Source organism: Cynoglossus semilaevis, chromosome 19 (genome assembly GCF_000523025.1).
Source record: "Cynoglossus semilaevis isolate Cse_v1.0 chromosome 19, Cse_v1.0, whole genome shotgun sequence".
NCBI classification, from domain to species: Eukaryota; Metazoa; Chordata; class Actinopteri; order Pleuronectiformes; family Cynoglossidae; genus Cynoglossus; species Cynoglossus semilaevis.
The window spans coordinates 2,007,638-2,025,587 of NC_024325.1; the positions used below are offsets into that span (position 1 = coordinate 2,007,638).

General features: G+C 39.6%; 1 protein-coding gene across 1 annotated transcript in view; it reads left to right on the plus strand.

The window, feature by feature from the left end:
- Positions 1-17,950, plus strand: part of uvrag (UV radiation resistance associated gene) — a 67,641-nt gene that overhangs the window by 7,763 nt on the left and 41,928 nt on the right. The window contains exons 7-10 of the mRNA XM_008332265.3: positions 5,950-6,055; positions 8,972-9,098; positions 14,437-14,521; positions 17,022-17,109. Coding sequence (XP_008330487.1) covers positions 5,950-6,055; positions 8,972-9,098; positions 14,437-14,521; positions 17,022-17,109 — 406 coding nt within the window. The remainder of the gene's footprint in view (positions 1-5,949; positions 6,056-8,971; positions 9,099-14,436; positions 14,522-17,021; positions 17,110-17,950) is intronic.

Sequence of the window (17,950 nt, forward strand, 5' to 3'; positions counted from 1 at the left end):
ACTTTGAGAAGCCCGGATTTTCCACATGAATCTTTTGGTAGTGCTCAACTTCATTGGTGTCTATGGATATAAGCTGCATGTTGTGTGCGTTTGTTTCTTTTTTACTTTTGGATGTCACTCATGTTTGTTTATTTCCAAATTAATTATTATAAAATATCAAGTGGCCCCCACTATTAAAGCGACTGAACAAAAAAAAAACAGCCAGGACTCAAACAACTACCGCAGAATAACACCTCAAACATAACATATTCTACACTTATCAGTGAATATTTAATTAGTGAGATATAGTTGTCACAATTTTCTCTTACAATGGAGTAGAGGAGTTCTTTGCGCTCTTTAAAGATCCCAGTTCCCCCCGAGGGAGATCCCCGCTCTTTAAAGATCCCAGTTCTGCAGGGCTGTCAATCCTCTGATTACAAGCCTCATTTTCGAACCACTAGGCCACAAGCTGCCGCAAAAGAGGTCTCATGGTGTACTCACTGTGCAGGAGTCTCAGAGGTCTTTACCCAGAACAACAGAGTTGCTAATATCCTATATCCCTGCTCTTCTATTCTGGATGAGCCGCAGTGTCAAGTGCTGCTTTGGTTAAGACAAAAAAAAGAATTAGAGCTGCTTCCTGAAGGTCATCCCTGATCATGATTAATGGTCGTAATTTGTCAGCAGATTCACACATAGCCTTTTTGTCCAGCTGTAGATAAAAGCAGTCCCCTCTGGTGTGAGTAACATGACGATGTAGGCTTGTCTGTCCCAGATAGATGAAGATGAAGAGACACAGCTCATCAATCAGCCAACTCCTATTCACCAGAGACACAAGGTTAAGTCACAGCTTTGGAAAGAGTCAGACCACTGTCTGTATGAATGCAAGCTAAGAAGGTGCTGATGAAGATGAGTCAGCAGTCAGTGTTTTTGGGACAGTCTTGGATGCTCCGTAATGCTGTCAGTATTCTTCACATCCGTGTGTTTGAAAGGCTTTTTGTCTGGGCGTTAAGTGAAGAAGGGAGGCCTTGTAATACTGCTGGTTAAATGGGCTCTCTCTAAACCTTCCCACTTTTCACCAACGTTTTGCAATTACTGAACATTGTTGGTCGACCAAGCTGCTGCTTTCTTATAGCAATGACTCCTGTGACAACATGTTGAACGTTCGTTTGCAGGGCACGACTTTAACGGCTCAGTGCTGTGGCACTGCAGATTAAACCTGTCCAGAGATTCTCAGGCCTTTAGAGGAAATTGATTTTTTTTTTCTAATGATCAGAAACACATGTTGCCTATGTTTTCTGAATTGCTTATCTTTGCTCCTACCTAGAGGTATGCATGTTTGTACAGTATATGTCAACAGAAGCACTGAGGTGCTGTATGCAAGTGGAAGCATTTGGCTTCAGTTTAACATGGGGTTAGACTGTTGTCTGAAGAACAACTGTACTTTACAGAACTGATCTCTTTTAATGAGCATGACTGTGCAAACCTTTTTTTTTAATTTTCACCCCTACAGTAAAGCCATGGTGAGTTGATTGGAACCTCAATAGTACAAATCTTACAAATGCATTTTAATGCATAGACAGAAGGTCTGGCACTGTATATCCATTAATCCACTCTACTTAATTACTGTCTACTTAACATTGCTTTAATACACAGTCAATACATACAGAAAGTTCAGACTGCAGAGTAATGGCTAAACTGTCTGCAATCACTTGACAAATTCTACAATCTCAAATTCTACAAGTTCAGACTGCAGAGTAATGGCTAAAATCCACCAACTCTATGAAGCTAATGTTTGAGTTATCTTTTTGCATATTTTTCTATGTGAAACACAGACATCCACTTGCTGTTATGTGTTCTTCTGCTCTAGCAGTTGACAGAAAAAAAGTTTTTATCATATTAAGGAATGTTGATTTATATTTATTAGTGAGATTTAAAATCGTTATTGTTTGCTATGTTATTTATCAATTATTTGTCAAATTAAAATGACAGTTTCTTTTGTTTAAATTATATATTAAATTCAAGTATATAAATATATTATATTACTTGTTTTTAGGTTTGAAATTAAATTCCTCAGACTGTACATTACTGGAACTAGCATCAGTTAATTATTTAAATTGTGACAGAACAAGGACATGTAGTCTGAACTGCAGTGACTTAAATTTTCCTCACTTAAACATAGTTATCTCTCTCTAATAGAGAGTTAAATATCTTTTCATGTCCTCTCTGTTCGAGTTCTTCTGTAAATATGGCTTACAGGCCCCAGGAAAACCATGTGCCTGGAAAAGCACATGTGCTGATTGGCCAGAGACACTTCATTGGGCTGATCTTATCTTCTGTTGCATGGACACCAGTGACCAGAGCTGGGTTTAAACGGCTCTGGTTACTGGTGTAAGCTTACCACCTTTTTTTCTTTTGCCCCGTCTTCGTGTTTGCTGAATTTGAAAAGCAGAGCAAATAAATAGTCCAAGACTTTAAAGACAACAAATTATGGTAATGTCTGGAAAGAAATCCACTTTTTTTTTTGACTCATCCAGCCGCCAGTCACACACATCTCCTCCTTTCAACAACAAGAATGAAACGTTGTTTAGAGAGTTCGCTCCAACACTTCTGCACTAGTTCACACTAATGTGTTACAACTGTGGGCTGTTTTGCTCGACCTTGTGTCCAGTTCATCCCTAATCAGCTCCATCAGGTCTGGGCCTGGAGACGGTGCTGCCCTCCGTCATGTGAGGTCTGCATCTCATGTCAGTCATTGCTAAATGTTTTGGTGAATTCCGTTGCCAAGTCTTTTACCAACCATTCTTCCTTTGTGACTAGCGATTCTCTTGCCATTCTGATAAAAAGATACAGTACTGTTTACACAGCACTATATACATACTGGATACTGTGTATTATACAGTGTCAGAGGGTGAAGTTATAGTTTGTTTCAGCTGTCATGGCATTGTGGGTTTTTAAGTTGTCAACAAATGTCTGAAAAAAATCTTTCCAGGCTCTTCTTACTTGTTGTCTATTCTTTTAGAACAAAGTTTTATGTTCTAAATCATCTGCTGCTGCTTTAGCAGGAAATCGCTTAACTTGTTGTCTATCTGCTGCTGCTGCTTTAGCAGGAAATCGCTTTCGGATTTTTCTTTCTTTAAAGTATGTATTTACTATTGTATTTTTTAATTTTTTTTTAAACATCAGACAATTTTAAACACCTTTATTTAAACTGCTACTTTATTCAAAAAAAGACTTAAAGTCAACGATGAGTGTGTCGAAGCATGTTGAAATTCTTTCTTCATTGAAAGTTATTATCAGTGCTTTTAGTAGAAAGTTTTTCCACCGTTGTGTTGCCGTTTTTGTCCGCTGCATAGGTGTGATGCAGTGGAACATTATCCTTAATTTGTGACCACTGTTTTCTAAAAGCTTGTTTTGAATTGGTTAATTGGTTTCCCTGTTCACCCTGTGCCGGTTGAGAAATGGTTGCTGGAAATGAATTCAGTGAAGTCATTAGTCGTTGGGCTTGTTTCCTCTGACCTGGGTTTGTTTGACAAGTGCGTTGGGCACACTCGCATGTGATGAACGGCTGGAGAACGGGCCAGGCCACATGACGTTAAATGCATTCAGAAACAGCTTTGGAAAGGCAGCAGCATGTCTATTGGATTTTAACCACTGGAACATTTGCTGATTTGATCAGTGTTATCTGATACAGGGCACCTCTGCATTGTGGTCTGTCCTTTTCTCCGTCAAACGCAAAAGATTTTGATGTTAGGTTAACTGTAATACCCGAAAGAAAAGTCCCCCAGTGATACAGAAAATGAATTGGGAAATTTCCTGTAAATAAAAATGACAGAATGTTTTAGGTTGATAAACTTCAGATGTCGTGTTGTAACACAGGAATTTAGATGCAAATGAAAAGTTGTTTATGTGCCTCGTCTGTTGTGTGGGGTTGATGTGCCTTTTGTTTTAGTTTTTTCTCTTAAAGAAACAGAATATTCTCAGGTGTCTTTCTTGATTTCCTTCTTGCTTATCTCTGTGTGCCAGCTGACACATCTGTCCTTTCTGTTTCCTTTTTTCGGTGTTGATTTTCAAAAGTGCAGATCCTGAAACATAACAAAACATGTAAATCATGGCAAATATTTATTTTAGGTTAATCAGTAAAGGTAAATGGCTAAAACACAGGAAACCTGTGGTGGAGAGCGTTTACTACAGTTCCTATACCTGGAAAATTCTTTCTTTTTCTTTTCAAATTCTCACACAGTTGAGAATACATTTGAAAATTTCTCAGGAGACCTTGTGTTTATTAAATATTGAGAAATGTCCGCGGGAGACTTTTATCTCACGTCTAGTGCCACAGTCAAAAGATGTTCATCGCCACCAGAGATAAGCACACAGCTTCAGACATAACTTACAGTAATCTTTTGTGAATGAGATTTTCAGTAATTTTTAATCTTTACAAAAATAGAACTGCCAGGGCTCATCAACGGTTATCATGTGATCTGTGGACCAGTGCTTCTATTGTTAGCCTGAAGAGTGTGGAAAAATGCTGCCATGGTTCTCTGATGGACCTCGTCTGGTATTAAGTCTGGTGGTAAGGTGTGAGTCCCATGCTCAGGAAATGATAAGGGGCTTAGACATGCGTGAAAAGAAGAGAGAAGATAACTATTCTCACCTTGAGGGAAAAAGGCATATCAGGTTGTCCAATCACAGTCACCAAGAGAGAGGAAGCTGTCAAAACAGATTTACCCTGATGTTCCAGAGAACCATCTCCAGCTGCTATCACTGTTGCCTCACGTAAATTAAAACTATGCGGATGAAGACTTCAATTATTTCACCGTGGCCATGAAGATCTCCTCATATCATTAGAACAATATTTTTCTGGGTTCTTGCTCAGAAAGCGGCACTGATATCCTGAGATCACTGTTATGGCGTTTAGAACTACAGGCATCCAGGATTTATAAAGAAAAACTCAAGACTCAAGAAAAAGCCTCTTACATAAAACTCACACGCAGAGTTTTCTCATCAAACGTGTCCCGGCAGTGGAGGTTTAGATTCATTCCTTGGCTGCACAGCCTCACTTTACACTCACTGTCATTGGCTATTCCATCCTTGTGTTTATTCTCAGTCAGTTCCCCGTCCAACATGTTTGATGTTACATGTTTACTTGTCATTAAAGATCCAGCAGTGATTCAGGTAAGGGCATAAGGACTCACTGAGTCTGCTGGTGACACTCACACCAGAAAATGCGGCCTTGAAATGTCAAATTTTTAGCTTTAATGCAAGCTGCAGACCAAAGAATATATATTTACTATATAGGATTTAATCAAATAAAAATATTTAAAATCAAACCAGTTTTTATTTCCATATACTAATGGTATACTTCATTTAATACCATGAACAACGATCCTGTTTGGTAGTATTACCTAACCACTGTCCACAACGGCAGTGACGGAGCTGTTAAAAAAACAACAACCTCTGTCTTTGTGGCTTTTTGTTAGCTTTTTTTTGGACTGCTTTTGACCATTAAAAAATCACAGAGATTAAATTGTGTGTGTGATGTTTCTGTTATTTACAGTGTGGTCTGTGGTGTCCACCAATCTGGTGTGTCTAGTCCAATCAAATGTAGGGGATAATACTGCGACTGTTTCTAGTTGTTTTTGTCCTCCTATCCTCATTGCCAGAACCCATTAACTTTTACAGTTTCAGAAAGTCTGTGGTCTGGAACAAAGGATATTAACCACAGAAAAGATGCACAATGGATAACAAAGACTGCACAGTCACTGTGGAAGTAATGGTTCAGCCTTTGAGTATGTGACTTTAAGTGACTGGAAATGGATTGCTCTTGTGTCCCAATACTGACCATCATTTCTCTTTTAAATTTCTTCTGTAACTTTAGTGGTCTCTTGGGTCTAAGTGTTTTTTTCATGTGGTCTACTTTGTGGTGACAAACACTGGCCAGGATAATGACTTTGTCCTCTCCTCCTCTGGTAGGCTTCACACGGCACAGAGAGCCATCAAGCAGACGCAGGTGACGGTGCAGAAGATCGGGAAGGAGATCGAGGAAAAGCTACGAACGACAGCAGCCTGCACAGAACGGGTCAGCATCGTCACTCACTAGCAAATTTCATTTCTTAATTTCTTATCATTGTTTCCACTGTTTAATGCATTCACTATTTTAGTGCAAGGGCTGTTGTCTCTACAACCATCACTATGAAGTCTCACAGTATTCTAACAGGTCATTTACAAGATTTAAAAACCTGAAACATGCAACTGGAAAACACAGCAATGTCACATACAATCACACTATTGATTAGGGCTGTCTCATACAGCTACATGTATTTAATCAGGAAGCCAACATATAATGGATGTATAATGAATTAATTTATAAAGTATGTTCAGTTAATGTGAGTAAACATATATTCAATGTTTTTAATTGGATAGATCCCTTTAAATAGCAGCTCCTGACCCCAAAAAGATGGCCAAAATAGCCCAAATCCACAGTCCACGTTTCTGCCTTTTGTTACGTCCTCCACTGTGATCCAAAGCAAAGCAAGACAGCGTGTTTAACATTTTTGGAACTGGCATCCACACAGCTGTGAAAACGGAGCACTGATCCCAGGATTGACTTGGTGTTTATGGTAAACACACCCTTCAAAGCAGCCACTGGCTTCTCTGCTGTCGTGCTGTAAAAGCCCCGAGGCTGTAACACTTTGGTCTTTTCATCCTCCAGGTAGACTTGTCTGTGTCACATACCAGGATCACATTCCTCCTCCACAGACTGGAGTTCATTGTGGACAGCTGTGATATTTTCATTTTTTTGAATTATTTTTATTTTATTTCACAACAGTAGGAGTGAATTACTACATACCGGTGTTAGATCAGGATTTACAAAATACATCAATGAATCAACTGCGTTTAATCAAAGTCATTTTGTTAATTAAGTACAGCTCAGCTCGTTTATTTTTTTCTATTTCATTTAATATCAGTAGTAATAGTGATTGACCAGTGTACATGAAGCCAACAACAATTCCAGTTGTCCTTGCGTGTCCCGTAGCGTCTGCGTCAAATACAGAAACATTTACATACATTCATTTTTTTCTCTTCTTTTTCTCTCTCATTTCCTTCCACCTTTTTACAATATTTAAATCATTTGCTCAGTGAGCTACTTCACAGGCATTCACCGCTCTGCCCTCATGAGTCCAAGAGGAAGTGTCATTGACATTTCAATTACCTTCAGTTTTGATTTGGCCTCAGCTGTGTGTGATGTTTTACACAGATACCAAAATAAAGACTTTACAGCCTCTTTATTCAGCTGTTACAGCTGTTACTTTCCATTATGCTCCCAACTGGCTTTGGCTACGGCTTTTTCATTTCCCAGACTTCAGCCCATCTATTGAAGTTGTCCCACTATAGCCTTCTTCGGGCTCACCACAAAAACATTGAGGCTCCTTTCTCTGGCCACAAAAGATCCTTTTCAAAAGCTCGTCTCTGATACTTCCCCCTCAGTGAAATATTCATTAAAACCCCTTCCATGACTCGCTTCAAATGAATCACATAATCCTCATCTTCTACCTTTCTGTAAAAACTTGCCAAGTTGGAGTGAGGGAAGCATTGTCTGGCTCTTCTGAGGGTTTGTCTCAATGCCCCAGCAAAGCTCTGTCTGATCCTCCTGTGCGTGTCATTGTGTGCACGGATCAAAGAAGGACAAAGTGGAGGCCAGCAACCCCAGTGCATGGCCCTTTCACCCTCTCACCCACACTCTGCCATTGATCTGCTAGGTTATAACATGCGCTCCCTACGCCTGCTGCTTATTTACTCAGCTGAGCCACCACTGTTTGAAGTCCGGTAGGAGTCAGACGGGCTCTGCTGGTGGTTTACAGTCTCTCGCTCTCACACACAGTCTCACACGGCTATGACCCACTTGTCAACTATGCAGCTAAGTGAAAGTGTAGGAGGCTCCTGGTTCGTGCCAAAGCCGGTGGTGGTTAACATGCGAGCTTCAGGGTTCCACACACCACAGTGATGGAGGCTCTATCAGTCTTCACTCTGCGACTGATACCACTCGGTCTTATCGTGGCAAAACCCTCAGAAGTCTTCATGAAGAAGCATATCTGTGTTTTCTCAGATCCTGGTCGTGATCACTATCTCGGTGCATGCGTGTCAGAGTGAACATCAAGATGGGGATCTCTGTTATCCCGGGAGAAAGTTTCTATGCATCCCTCTATTATCAGTGTCATCCTCCATCATTTTTGTCGTGTTTCCTTCTGACAACTCAGCTTCAGCTCATTCAGACCGTGTGGCTGTTGACAAGAACAACATCCACACGGTCTAGGAATATCAGCTCTTGGATCTTCCTTTCCGTATCGTATCCATCACTCCATGAATTCCTTGAGCTCGTCCTCATTAGATGTTTAGCCCACAGCTGTTCTCCTTCTTCCAGGTAGAATCTAATTAATCAAAAAGGTATCATCATTACATTTTTTTTAGCTTAATATATATTTTATATACAGTATATATATCAAATATTAAATATACCGAAGATAAAGTGGATTAGTATTTTTAATGGCCAAGTGTTAAATAAAATATAGTAAATAAACAATAACTAACATATTAACTAACCCTTACCTTAGCCTTTTTACAATCGGAGTTCCAGCGAACTAAACTCTTCGGTCAGCTTTACTAATCTCAGAGCTTAGAAAGAGGTTTAAACTGCCTGAGAGTTCCTCACACTCCCTGTCATCTGTTGATAATGTTGGATTAATGTTGATTCGTGATGGTGGGTGTTGGCTCAGGGGATCAGTAAAGAACAGTGGGAAAGGGATCAGTCTGCAAAACAAACTCTGTTTTTAAAGTTGGTAGGAATTTTGGGTCGGGGCAGTTATTATGAAAGAGCAATAAACTGTGAAATATCTGTGAGCGTATGCATTTTCATCATCTCTCTCTCTCTCTCTCACCCCCTCCCCTCCTGCTTCCCTCACCCCTTAACCCCTACCCACATCGGTCTCCTCTATAGAAGAAAGAGCGGGAGTGCATGCAGCTGCGCATCGCCATGCTGCGTAATGAGCTGCAGAGGCAGAGGAAGGCGCTCGGCAGAGAGGTCGACCTGCGGCAGAAGGAGAGAGCACAGCTTCAGAAGAAAGGTAAAGCAGAGGGGTTTTCTACAAGAACCACCTAGGGGCTTATGCAGCAGATATGTACGTCTGCTAACGTTACACTGTACTGCATCTTTGTTGATCTACAGCATACACTTCAGGAAAATAATTGCACAGTATCATGCCATCAAGGCACCCTACAGTCGTACACTCAACACAAAATAATAAAAGTGAAAAACACTGAGCATTGTAGACTTCATTTTGTTCTCTACATTACTTTAATCTGCTGAAGTAAGGAGACTTAACAGATCCTCAATTAACTGACCCCGACTGCCCAGTTCAGTTTCTGTTCTTCACAGAGAACGGATTTTTTCTAGTGACGTACTTTGAAGTTTTTTTGGGGGGGGGTTAAAAATATGATTTGCTGCATGGGTTTCTTTTTAAAATCCATGTATTAAATCTATAAATGATATTAAAATAATATTATTTAACTTATGGCCAGTAACTACTAGATAATAAATACTACAGAATTTATTCAATTGGAGTTGAATTTTTTTTAATGTATTTTATAGTTAATATAGCTGTCATTTCAATTACTAAATCATCTTATTGTTCCTTCTGTGATTGTTCATATATCAACAGATCATGGACATACAGTGTCCTGAATTCTTACAAACATTTCCACTCTTCAGTCTGATCATGTACGGCCGCTGTTAATTAAATTCCTCAATTTATTGCATCTTTTCCATCTTTATTTTAAAAGCCCTAGCTTTCAGTTAACAAACAAACACCTTAAAATTTAGATAGACTTATTTTATTTTTAATTTCTCAGGGTTTTTTTTTACATCTTTTCCTCTGTTGTTGTAGTTGCATCATGCCTGCACCCGTGCTATTCTCTATATTTGGTTGTTAGTTCTGAGTGATATTTGAGTCTGAGTCATTGTCTTGGGTACAGAGCTGTCACACCCTTCAAGAAGCTTTCGAATAGAGGATCGACTTGTGTTTGACCCAAGGGCAGGGGACCTCACTCAGCTGCCAAGCCACAGTTAGGATTGTCTGTGATTAGCGTGAAAGCCGTCTCTGAATGCTGACGATCATTTTCTCAGACACACGGTACTAAGAGGGAGATTTTTTTTCCTTTGTGCTGCCGTACTAGAAAATGGCAGTTAATCCTCGGCCTCTTTTACCTGTCGCCCCTGCGTCCACAGCCCTGACAAAAGACGCTGCTCCTGCCCTCTTCATCTGCAGCTCTTTCATGGCTGCTCTCCAGGCCGGACAGGTGCTTATTAAGTACCGGAAGAAAAATTCCTTTAGCGTGGTCAAGAGAAAATGGTACTGAAAAACTAGCTGAAGAGGACTGTGTTGAAAAGTAGCTGGAGTTTTTCCCAGACTCATAACTTAGAAGCTAAAAGCCATATGCAGTGCAGAGCCTTTCTCTTTTCCCTGCCCTTTGTTTTTTTTTCATTTAGCTCACACATATTCATATATTATGCAATTGGTGGAAAACAACAAAAAGCCAGCATTAATTATAGCCAGGACACTCAGATATATTTTTTTCCTCGCAGCTGATTTTGTGTCTGATTATGTTTACACTGGCACTGGAACCTGTTTATTCCTCTGATCCTTTCCCGTGTTTTGCAGACATGTGATTTTATCAACTCAAACTTAAACCTTTTGTTTTTTTTCCAGCACAAAGTACACAGGATGTGACAGAGATTGCTTAACAGGCAAACAAGTGGCTTAGGGAAAAGTGATTTATAGTTTTATTTATTACCAATGTTGATTCAATTAGTGTTAAATTGGCTGAATTTCACACATTCCACGGTCTATGAGACACAGGTTTCTGTGGAAGTTTTATTGACACTTGTGTGTGAGTTCATCGCTATGTAATAAAATCCCCAAAGAGTATCTCATATGGACTTAATATCCTTTTCTCAGTCACGCTTTTTACAATGTCATCTGTACCTGACCGTGTGGTCTTCACATCCCCTCCACAGTAATGGAGCCTATTAGTGAATAACCCTTATCAACCTGTTATTCTCCAAACGTCTGGCCTCATTCAAAACAAATGGCCCCCGGAAAGCAAAACATACAGCGGAGATTGTGCAGGTGTGTGCATCCACATGTGTGCCAGCTGATAAAGGCGAGGAGGCGGTCGGGCTCCCGTGCGATAGAATGTTGCTGCAGACGTGCTGATGCATGTTCCTGCGGGTTCTAAGTTGTTCATGCTGCCTTAACAGGACTCAGGAACGTCAGTGACCGTGATCGTCACAGTGACATGTGAACAGCCAGCTGTACAGTGATGGAAAAATATGTGAGACAACTTGACATCTGGAAACACGGTTGTTGTTTTACGTCTCTTGTGCATACACTTGAGAAGGCCACTTTAGGTAAAGCTTGTTTTCACACAAAGCTAAAACAGAGAACATGTGAGCCCACCTTCTTCTTCTTTTTTTTTAACCATTCTTTTAAATAAAAGCCAACCTATTCTGCCTCCAGACTGAATGGTTAGGGTTTAGGTGGGGTCACACTCTTGTCGCAATTTCCTCCTGTCTAATTTTTCCTCCGTCCACCTTGAAGAGAAGACATAAATCAGGGTAGTGAATGGCGTTTATTGTACTTAGTGAGCGGAGGTGTTCTCACCCTTTGTAACACAGCCAAAGCTCCTGCGCAATAAATGTCAACGGTTGGGTTTCTAGAGTGTTAGGTACAGCATTTAGCGAAGGTACATTGTGTTCAGGGGAGTTTGTCACCTCGGAGAAAAGGTCCCATATTGAAGCTATCATCATTAGAGCAGTTACCAGCAGCCGTGCTGCTGCTTTTACACATCTACATCTTTCATCCTGTAGCACGGTTTTACACATCTACATCTTTCATCCTGTCTGAGAATAAGAGCTGACAGGTGCTGCAGTCTTAACGCACAACGCCTCCTCCACGTATTTTCTGTTTTTTACCTTTTCAGTATCCCAATGGAAGCAGTTTTCTTTAAGTTGATGGAATGCGGCGTGCATCATCGCCGACTTCTTCACAATGTGTTGGACAGATGCATTAGCCGTAGCGTGTATTGAATGACTCTCATATTCTGATGATCTCTCCTCACACAGTTTACAGCTTGGACCGTCAGTGTACTGTAGTGTTCACCCGTTGAACAGATGTAATTCCCACAGTAGAGCTTCCACAGGGGCCGAACTTGACATTGAATCGTGTGTGCAATTAGAGAGCTGTGAAAAACTGTGATGCAATAAGCATTGAAAATGTGATTCTAACCATACACGGCGTATTAACAGTGAAGCCCAAGGCATAAACCATAAAGAGCAGGGAACCACTTGTGCTCACTGATAGAAAAATGAATAATTTCTAACTCGTTAAATGGAAAATATTGTTTTCACCCAATAACAATTTTCAGCTTTTTCAAATTAATATAATCCCATATAATTAAATTACCAGCACATTAGAAGAGAATGCTTTATTGTTGATCCTTTCTTTTCTGTCTCCCTCACAAATCCCTTCATAAACTGCTTCAGAACTCTGCCGCTCCTCACTTCACTACAACCCTCTCCTCCAGTCACGTTGCTCCCATAATTCATCATCGTCATTGGCTCCAGGTCAAAGATTGCATTGTTTACAAAACTCTGCTGTTAACCTTTGGAGGCCGCCCATAACCTCACTCCTCAGGCACACTCCAGACAGTTCCTCACCCTGAGGTCTTCTGCCTCCGATCGGCTTCACCCATCAATCCACCAAGGAGGCGCCGGCCTTCAGCTGCTCTAACTAGATATCCATAACTTTCCATTTTCAAATGTGGCCAAAACAAAACTTTTTAACAGGCTTATAGGATGATTATTTGGGATTGTTACTACTAATACTATTTTATTAATGTTACTATCAAAAAAGATGATGATACACCATGTATAAAAACACTTACACGAATTGAACTTATGAAGTATTGATGCAATACAAAACACTTAATGAACTTATGAAGTATTGATGCAATACAGAAAATGGCAGGAATCCTTGTGTATTCCTCTGTGTTACACGGTGCAGTTAAACATGTGAAAAACTGGAATGAGTTAAAGACATAATGGTGTGAGAAAATGGATGGAAAGATTGGATAGGAAAAGGCTGGGCGTAACATGAAAGAGGCCCTGCACCACAGGCCTGTACGGTCGGTGTTTTCATGTCGTCACTCTGAGTCAAAGGACAGTCTGTCTGCTCCGCCTGACATTATCTTTCTTCGTCTTTAATCTGATGGAGATGCCTCTATTTTCTTCCCTTCCTCTGTCGGGAGGCTTTCTTCTCCTTTCATGCTCTTCATGCCAGCCTGTGCAGCCTGGACATTTGGTAAAAATGTGATGAAAAGCAGGTGCTGTGAGCAATCTGTCTCATCACACATGTGATTTGACAGTGTAATTGCCCTGCCCTCACTTTCCTGACACCCCCTGCTGTACTGCTCCATTTGGGGTCAGATCTCAGGCTGGTGTAACACATCAGTCATTGAACTCAGTACATAATCATTATTCCCCTGGGCATTCATTAATCAAAATTAAGACATACGAGTAAATAACAACTACATTTTCCCCAAATTAAAAACATATTCTTATTGATCATAGATATTTTTTAACCATCTGAAGGGATTTCTTTGAATAATGCTCAGAGATTGCATCAATTCAATTGAAGTTATCAATGGTCACAGACAGGACATTGTTGGTCTTATGAATGTACTATCTCAAAATTATCCCCAAAGTAAGATCTTGAGACTAACTGACAATGTGTTGTGGTAGTTTAAAGTTTCATCAAAGAAAAAGCAAATTTCAGCAAAATTATGTACAGACTTTGCCCTAGACTGAATGCAAATTAGATAAATATTATTCGCATGATATTGTTGTCTGAAGAAAGAGGTCAAAATGGCTGACAGATTAGCTCGTCTGCATCAGTAAGTTTTTGTGTTTGTTGTAAGCCCAGGATGGGCAATATTTTTTCATTATTTGGAATTGTATTTATTTTTTTGCAACCCTCAATTATCCCTTGCTTCTTTATTGATTATAGGATACACTGCTTCATTGTGAACTTGCCAATATTGCGGTTAAACAACTTCCACAAGACGCATCTCTATTGGCCCTGACCTGTCTGGTTTTATTTACCCGAGCAGCTCTGTGTTTAGAGTCTGTCCAATCCTGTTAGTTGCATACATGTGTTGTTTAGTTTTATGTGGTGTGAAGAGGAAATGCTTTCGCCTCATCAAAAGGCCTGTTTCATGTTGCTTAGGTATTAACAGTGGATGGCAACCAAAGAAAACACAAGCCCACCTGGCTGTTTGGATGAAGTGAAGCAGAACACACACGTACACACACCTGATAATTTTCTCCTTTTTATTTGTCTCTGTCAGAGGAAGTTTTCTCCGTTCGGCATGTGAGTTTGAAGGAGGAGAAAGAGTCCTTAACCAAGCAGCAGAAAGAATGCACCGCCAAGAGGTATGTGTTAACCTGTAATTAGCTATTGCTTTATTTTTGCATGGAACACACATTTTTGAAATGCCCTGATCCTTCTGCGGGGGGCCCAATCATTGGTGTGATCCAGTGTTTGGCTCAAAAGTACTGAACTGCGATGAGGTTACATCCTGCACTCGGCCTCCCACCTTACAAAACAAGGGGATGTTTTTGTGGTCGCACTCGTCTATTTATGTTATCTCAGAGTTTGCACGTTGTGCTAAAAATCCCTATCAGCCTGTGTTTGCCTTGGCCTGTGCACAGACCTGGGTGGAGGAGTGTAGCCCCACCTCAACTAGCTGGTAGGTGTAAGAAAATTCCAATTTCCAGGAAACCGTATATTCCCTCAAAGACCCTGAAATAAAAAAAAAAACCCAGAAAATCCTTATAATCTTATCCTTCTTTTAGCTCTAAAAAAACAAGGGAATGGCAGACACAGTGTAATTTTTAATTAAAAATTAGATTTAAGGGCCTCTACCAGGAGATAACAATTTTTAGAGCAAATGTGAGTGTGACTGATTTTATTTAGATTTTTAACTATAAGGTTTTAAATATCAAGATGCAGCAGCCTCTGTAGTAGTGAACATATCTGTAATGGATTCTGCACGGGTATTCATTTAATGGGTACATGTTATTACCTTTTTTATGCATTTAGAAAGAAATTGCAAAATATTTTATATTAATATATACTGTATATGCCTAGTATTGAGTGTTGTTATTATTTATAATAATAATAAGATAAATTATATCATTACAAATTGTACTGGTGCTATTACAAATTGGGCTGCAATAATTATTTAACAATTTGAATAAAACAAATTAAATTATAAATTCAATATAAACATTTATTAATTATTCTTAAAATTAACAGTTTTAAATACATCCATAAAATTAAAACACATTTTCTTTATATTTGTTTGTTTTTGTTCTTGTGTCTTTTTCCCTTATATTACACATAATATAGACACATTATAAAGTTACTAATATATTTGTTTTGTTTTTATTGACTAAATAATTAGTTGGATAATTTAAAAAACAAATGTGTTCACTATCAAACCAATCATTATCAATCACGCTGATAGTAGAAGTGCACAATAAAAACGTCTAATACTGTATATATCATACTAGTCGAAATACACAAACAATATTTTTTCCCCACAGTATTATTTCGTTCGTAACATTACATATGAGCAAAATCAAGATGGCGCCTCTCCTGTAACAGCTTGTTACATCCACATCCGTTAGAACTCTGTTGAATGTAAACTAGATATTCATAATTAAACGGGAGCCTTGTTCCACAAACCAGAAAGTAATAGTGTTTATTGCCAACATAGCCAGGATGTTCATCAACCCCAAAGTATTCCATGGCTGCAGGCATACACTACAGATTGCAGTGTCCAAGAAAACCAGGCCTGAACATCACAGTGCCTTTGATCGTGACTACATGTATTGAATGTGGCAGATCCTCATCGGCCAAATCAGGTCAACCCTGGTACACACCGCTCGGTCTCCGCTTCTACGTATACAAAGTGTCCGCAAGCAATTAAAGACTAATGATAAGACGCTGCTGACCACAGGCAAAACCACATCGGAAATTCTGGTGAAAGGTGAGGAGCAGTAGTGGGAGGATACATCATGTTCAATTAACTGTTCTTGGGCGAAGTCTGTTTCTGTCCGCGTTCAGTAAGGCACTTTGTGTAAATGTCACAAGTAAGAGATGGACAAAAGGGAGAAAAAGTCAGACACGATATGTCATCATACTGTTTGTCAGGTGAGTGGATTTGTTCTACTGTGTTAGGGATCGTCACAGTGAATATACATTCATGTTTTTTCATGTGGTTTTTTTTTATATTGCAATAATTTCTACATCATTAGGCCTGTCCAATAGTAACAATTTTCAATCTGATTATTTACAGAATAGCATTGGTTTTATCACAATTAATCATGATGAATCATGGTCCTAATTATTCATGGTAAAGGAACAATAAAGTAATGAAGTTATGTCACACTGGCTGCTTCTGGTGTGAATACAGTCAAATTCTTTTTCATGGATCATAACTGTGGAATATTTTGCCTGCTTTAATAACACGACAAGTTCTTTATATAGTGTTTTCACAGTTTAGGTCTAAAATGACTTGTTGATTGGCTGAGGTGTTGTTGCAGATGCTTCTTTTAAATGTGGCTCCTCTCTCCGTTGTCTGCTGCCCAGACAGAGAGCAGACTGACATTGTCCTGCTGTCACATTGTTGCACAGCACACATAAACTGTCTGTCTCTTCACTGTATTTTCTGTTACCTTCAGGGCTTGGAGTCATCCCCACAGGAGCAGTAACTCTGCTGCAGTATTTCACCTTCACCTTCTCATCTTTTTTTAGCTACAGCTCGTAGTTTATCTCTGTGCTTTGTCTGCTCCATCTTTGGTCGCTCTCCATTCTCTAACTCTCACTCAAACTTCAACTTCCTTGTTTCTGGTTCGGTTTCTCCAGAGAGCAGTTCCTCAAGTCCAACGCTCAGCTCACCTTCCGCTGTCGTCAGCTCCTCTCTGAGCTCTCCTACATCTATCCCATTGAAGTGGTGAGTAGGACGTGTTGGTACTGTTGCACAGTGGAGCTGCACAGTGTCTTCCCCTATCTAGTCTCAGTACAGGCAGCCCTGTCTGACACTTTTTATAGCCTATTTAAATACAACAAACAAACCATGGATGGTGCATTCAAGGTTGCCTCAGTAAAATATTTCTACACTTGCATATAATTGTTGAAACAATGTTTCAACACTTTCCATATGTGGGATTAGTAATCTAATCAAATCTAATCTAAACAATGACCAATATGTTGTCTAGATATAAAAATATTTTATTTTTCAGTGGAATCAGTGGAATCATCATATTCTTTCTGGATGTTATTCTGCATGTTATTTGCATTATATTTTATTTTATACCACAGTGAAAATTGATAAAGGAATTAATGGTGAATTAAATTGATCAGTGATATTGATAATGAAATCAGAACTGTTAAATAAGTGGCAAACAAAAAAAAGGTCACAATGTTTGGTATAATTACACATTGTCACTCAAGGTAATCCTTTAGCAGACGTATTAGGTTCTGTCGTAAACACAGAGCAGGAAAGTTTCTCCTCCCTCCCCCCTACATGTCAGCGAGCTGAGTCCACTGGAACCGCATTGTTCAGTGCTGTCTAACTCTGTAAGCCAGTCAGACTTCTTCACCAGAGCAAGTGAACATAAAAGAGTCACAATCACTCTGCAGATCAAAGCCGTGCTCCTCGTGGTGGATATGTTTGTGCCAGGGGTTAATCACAGCAGGACATGTGATCTAGATCTAACTCATGGTTACGACTGTACAGACGTCGGTCAGAACACATGCATGCAGACACACACAAACACACACAGTTTTATTTC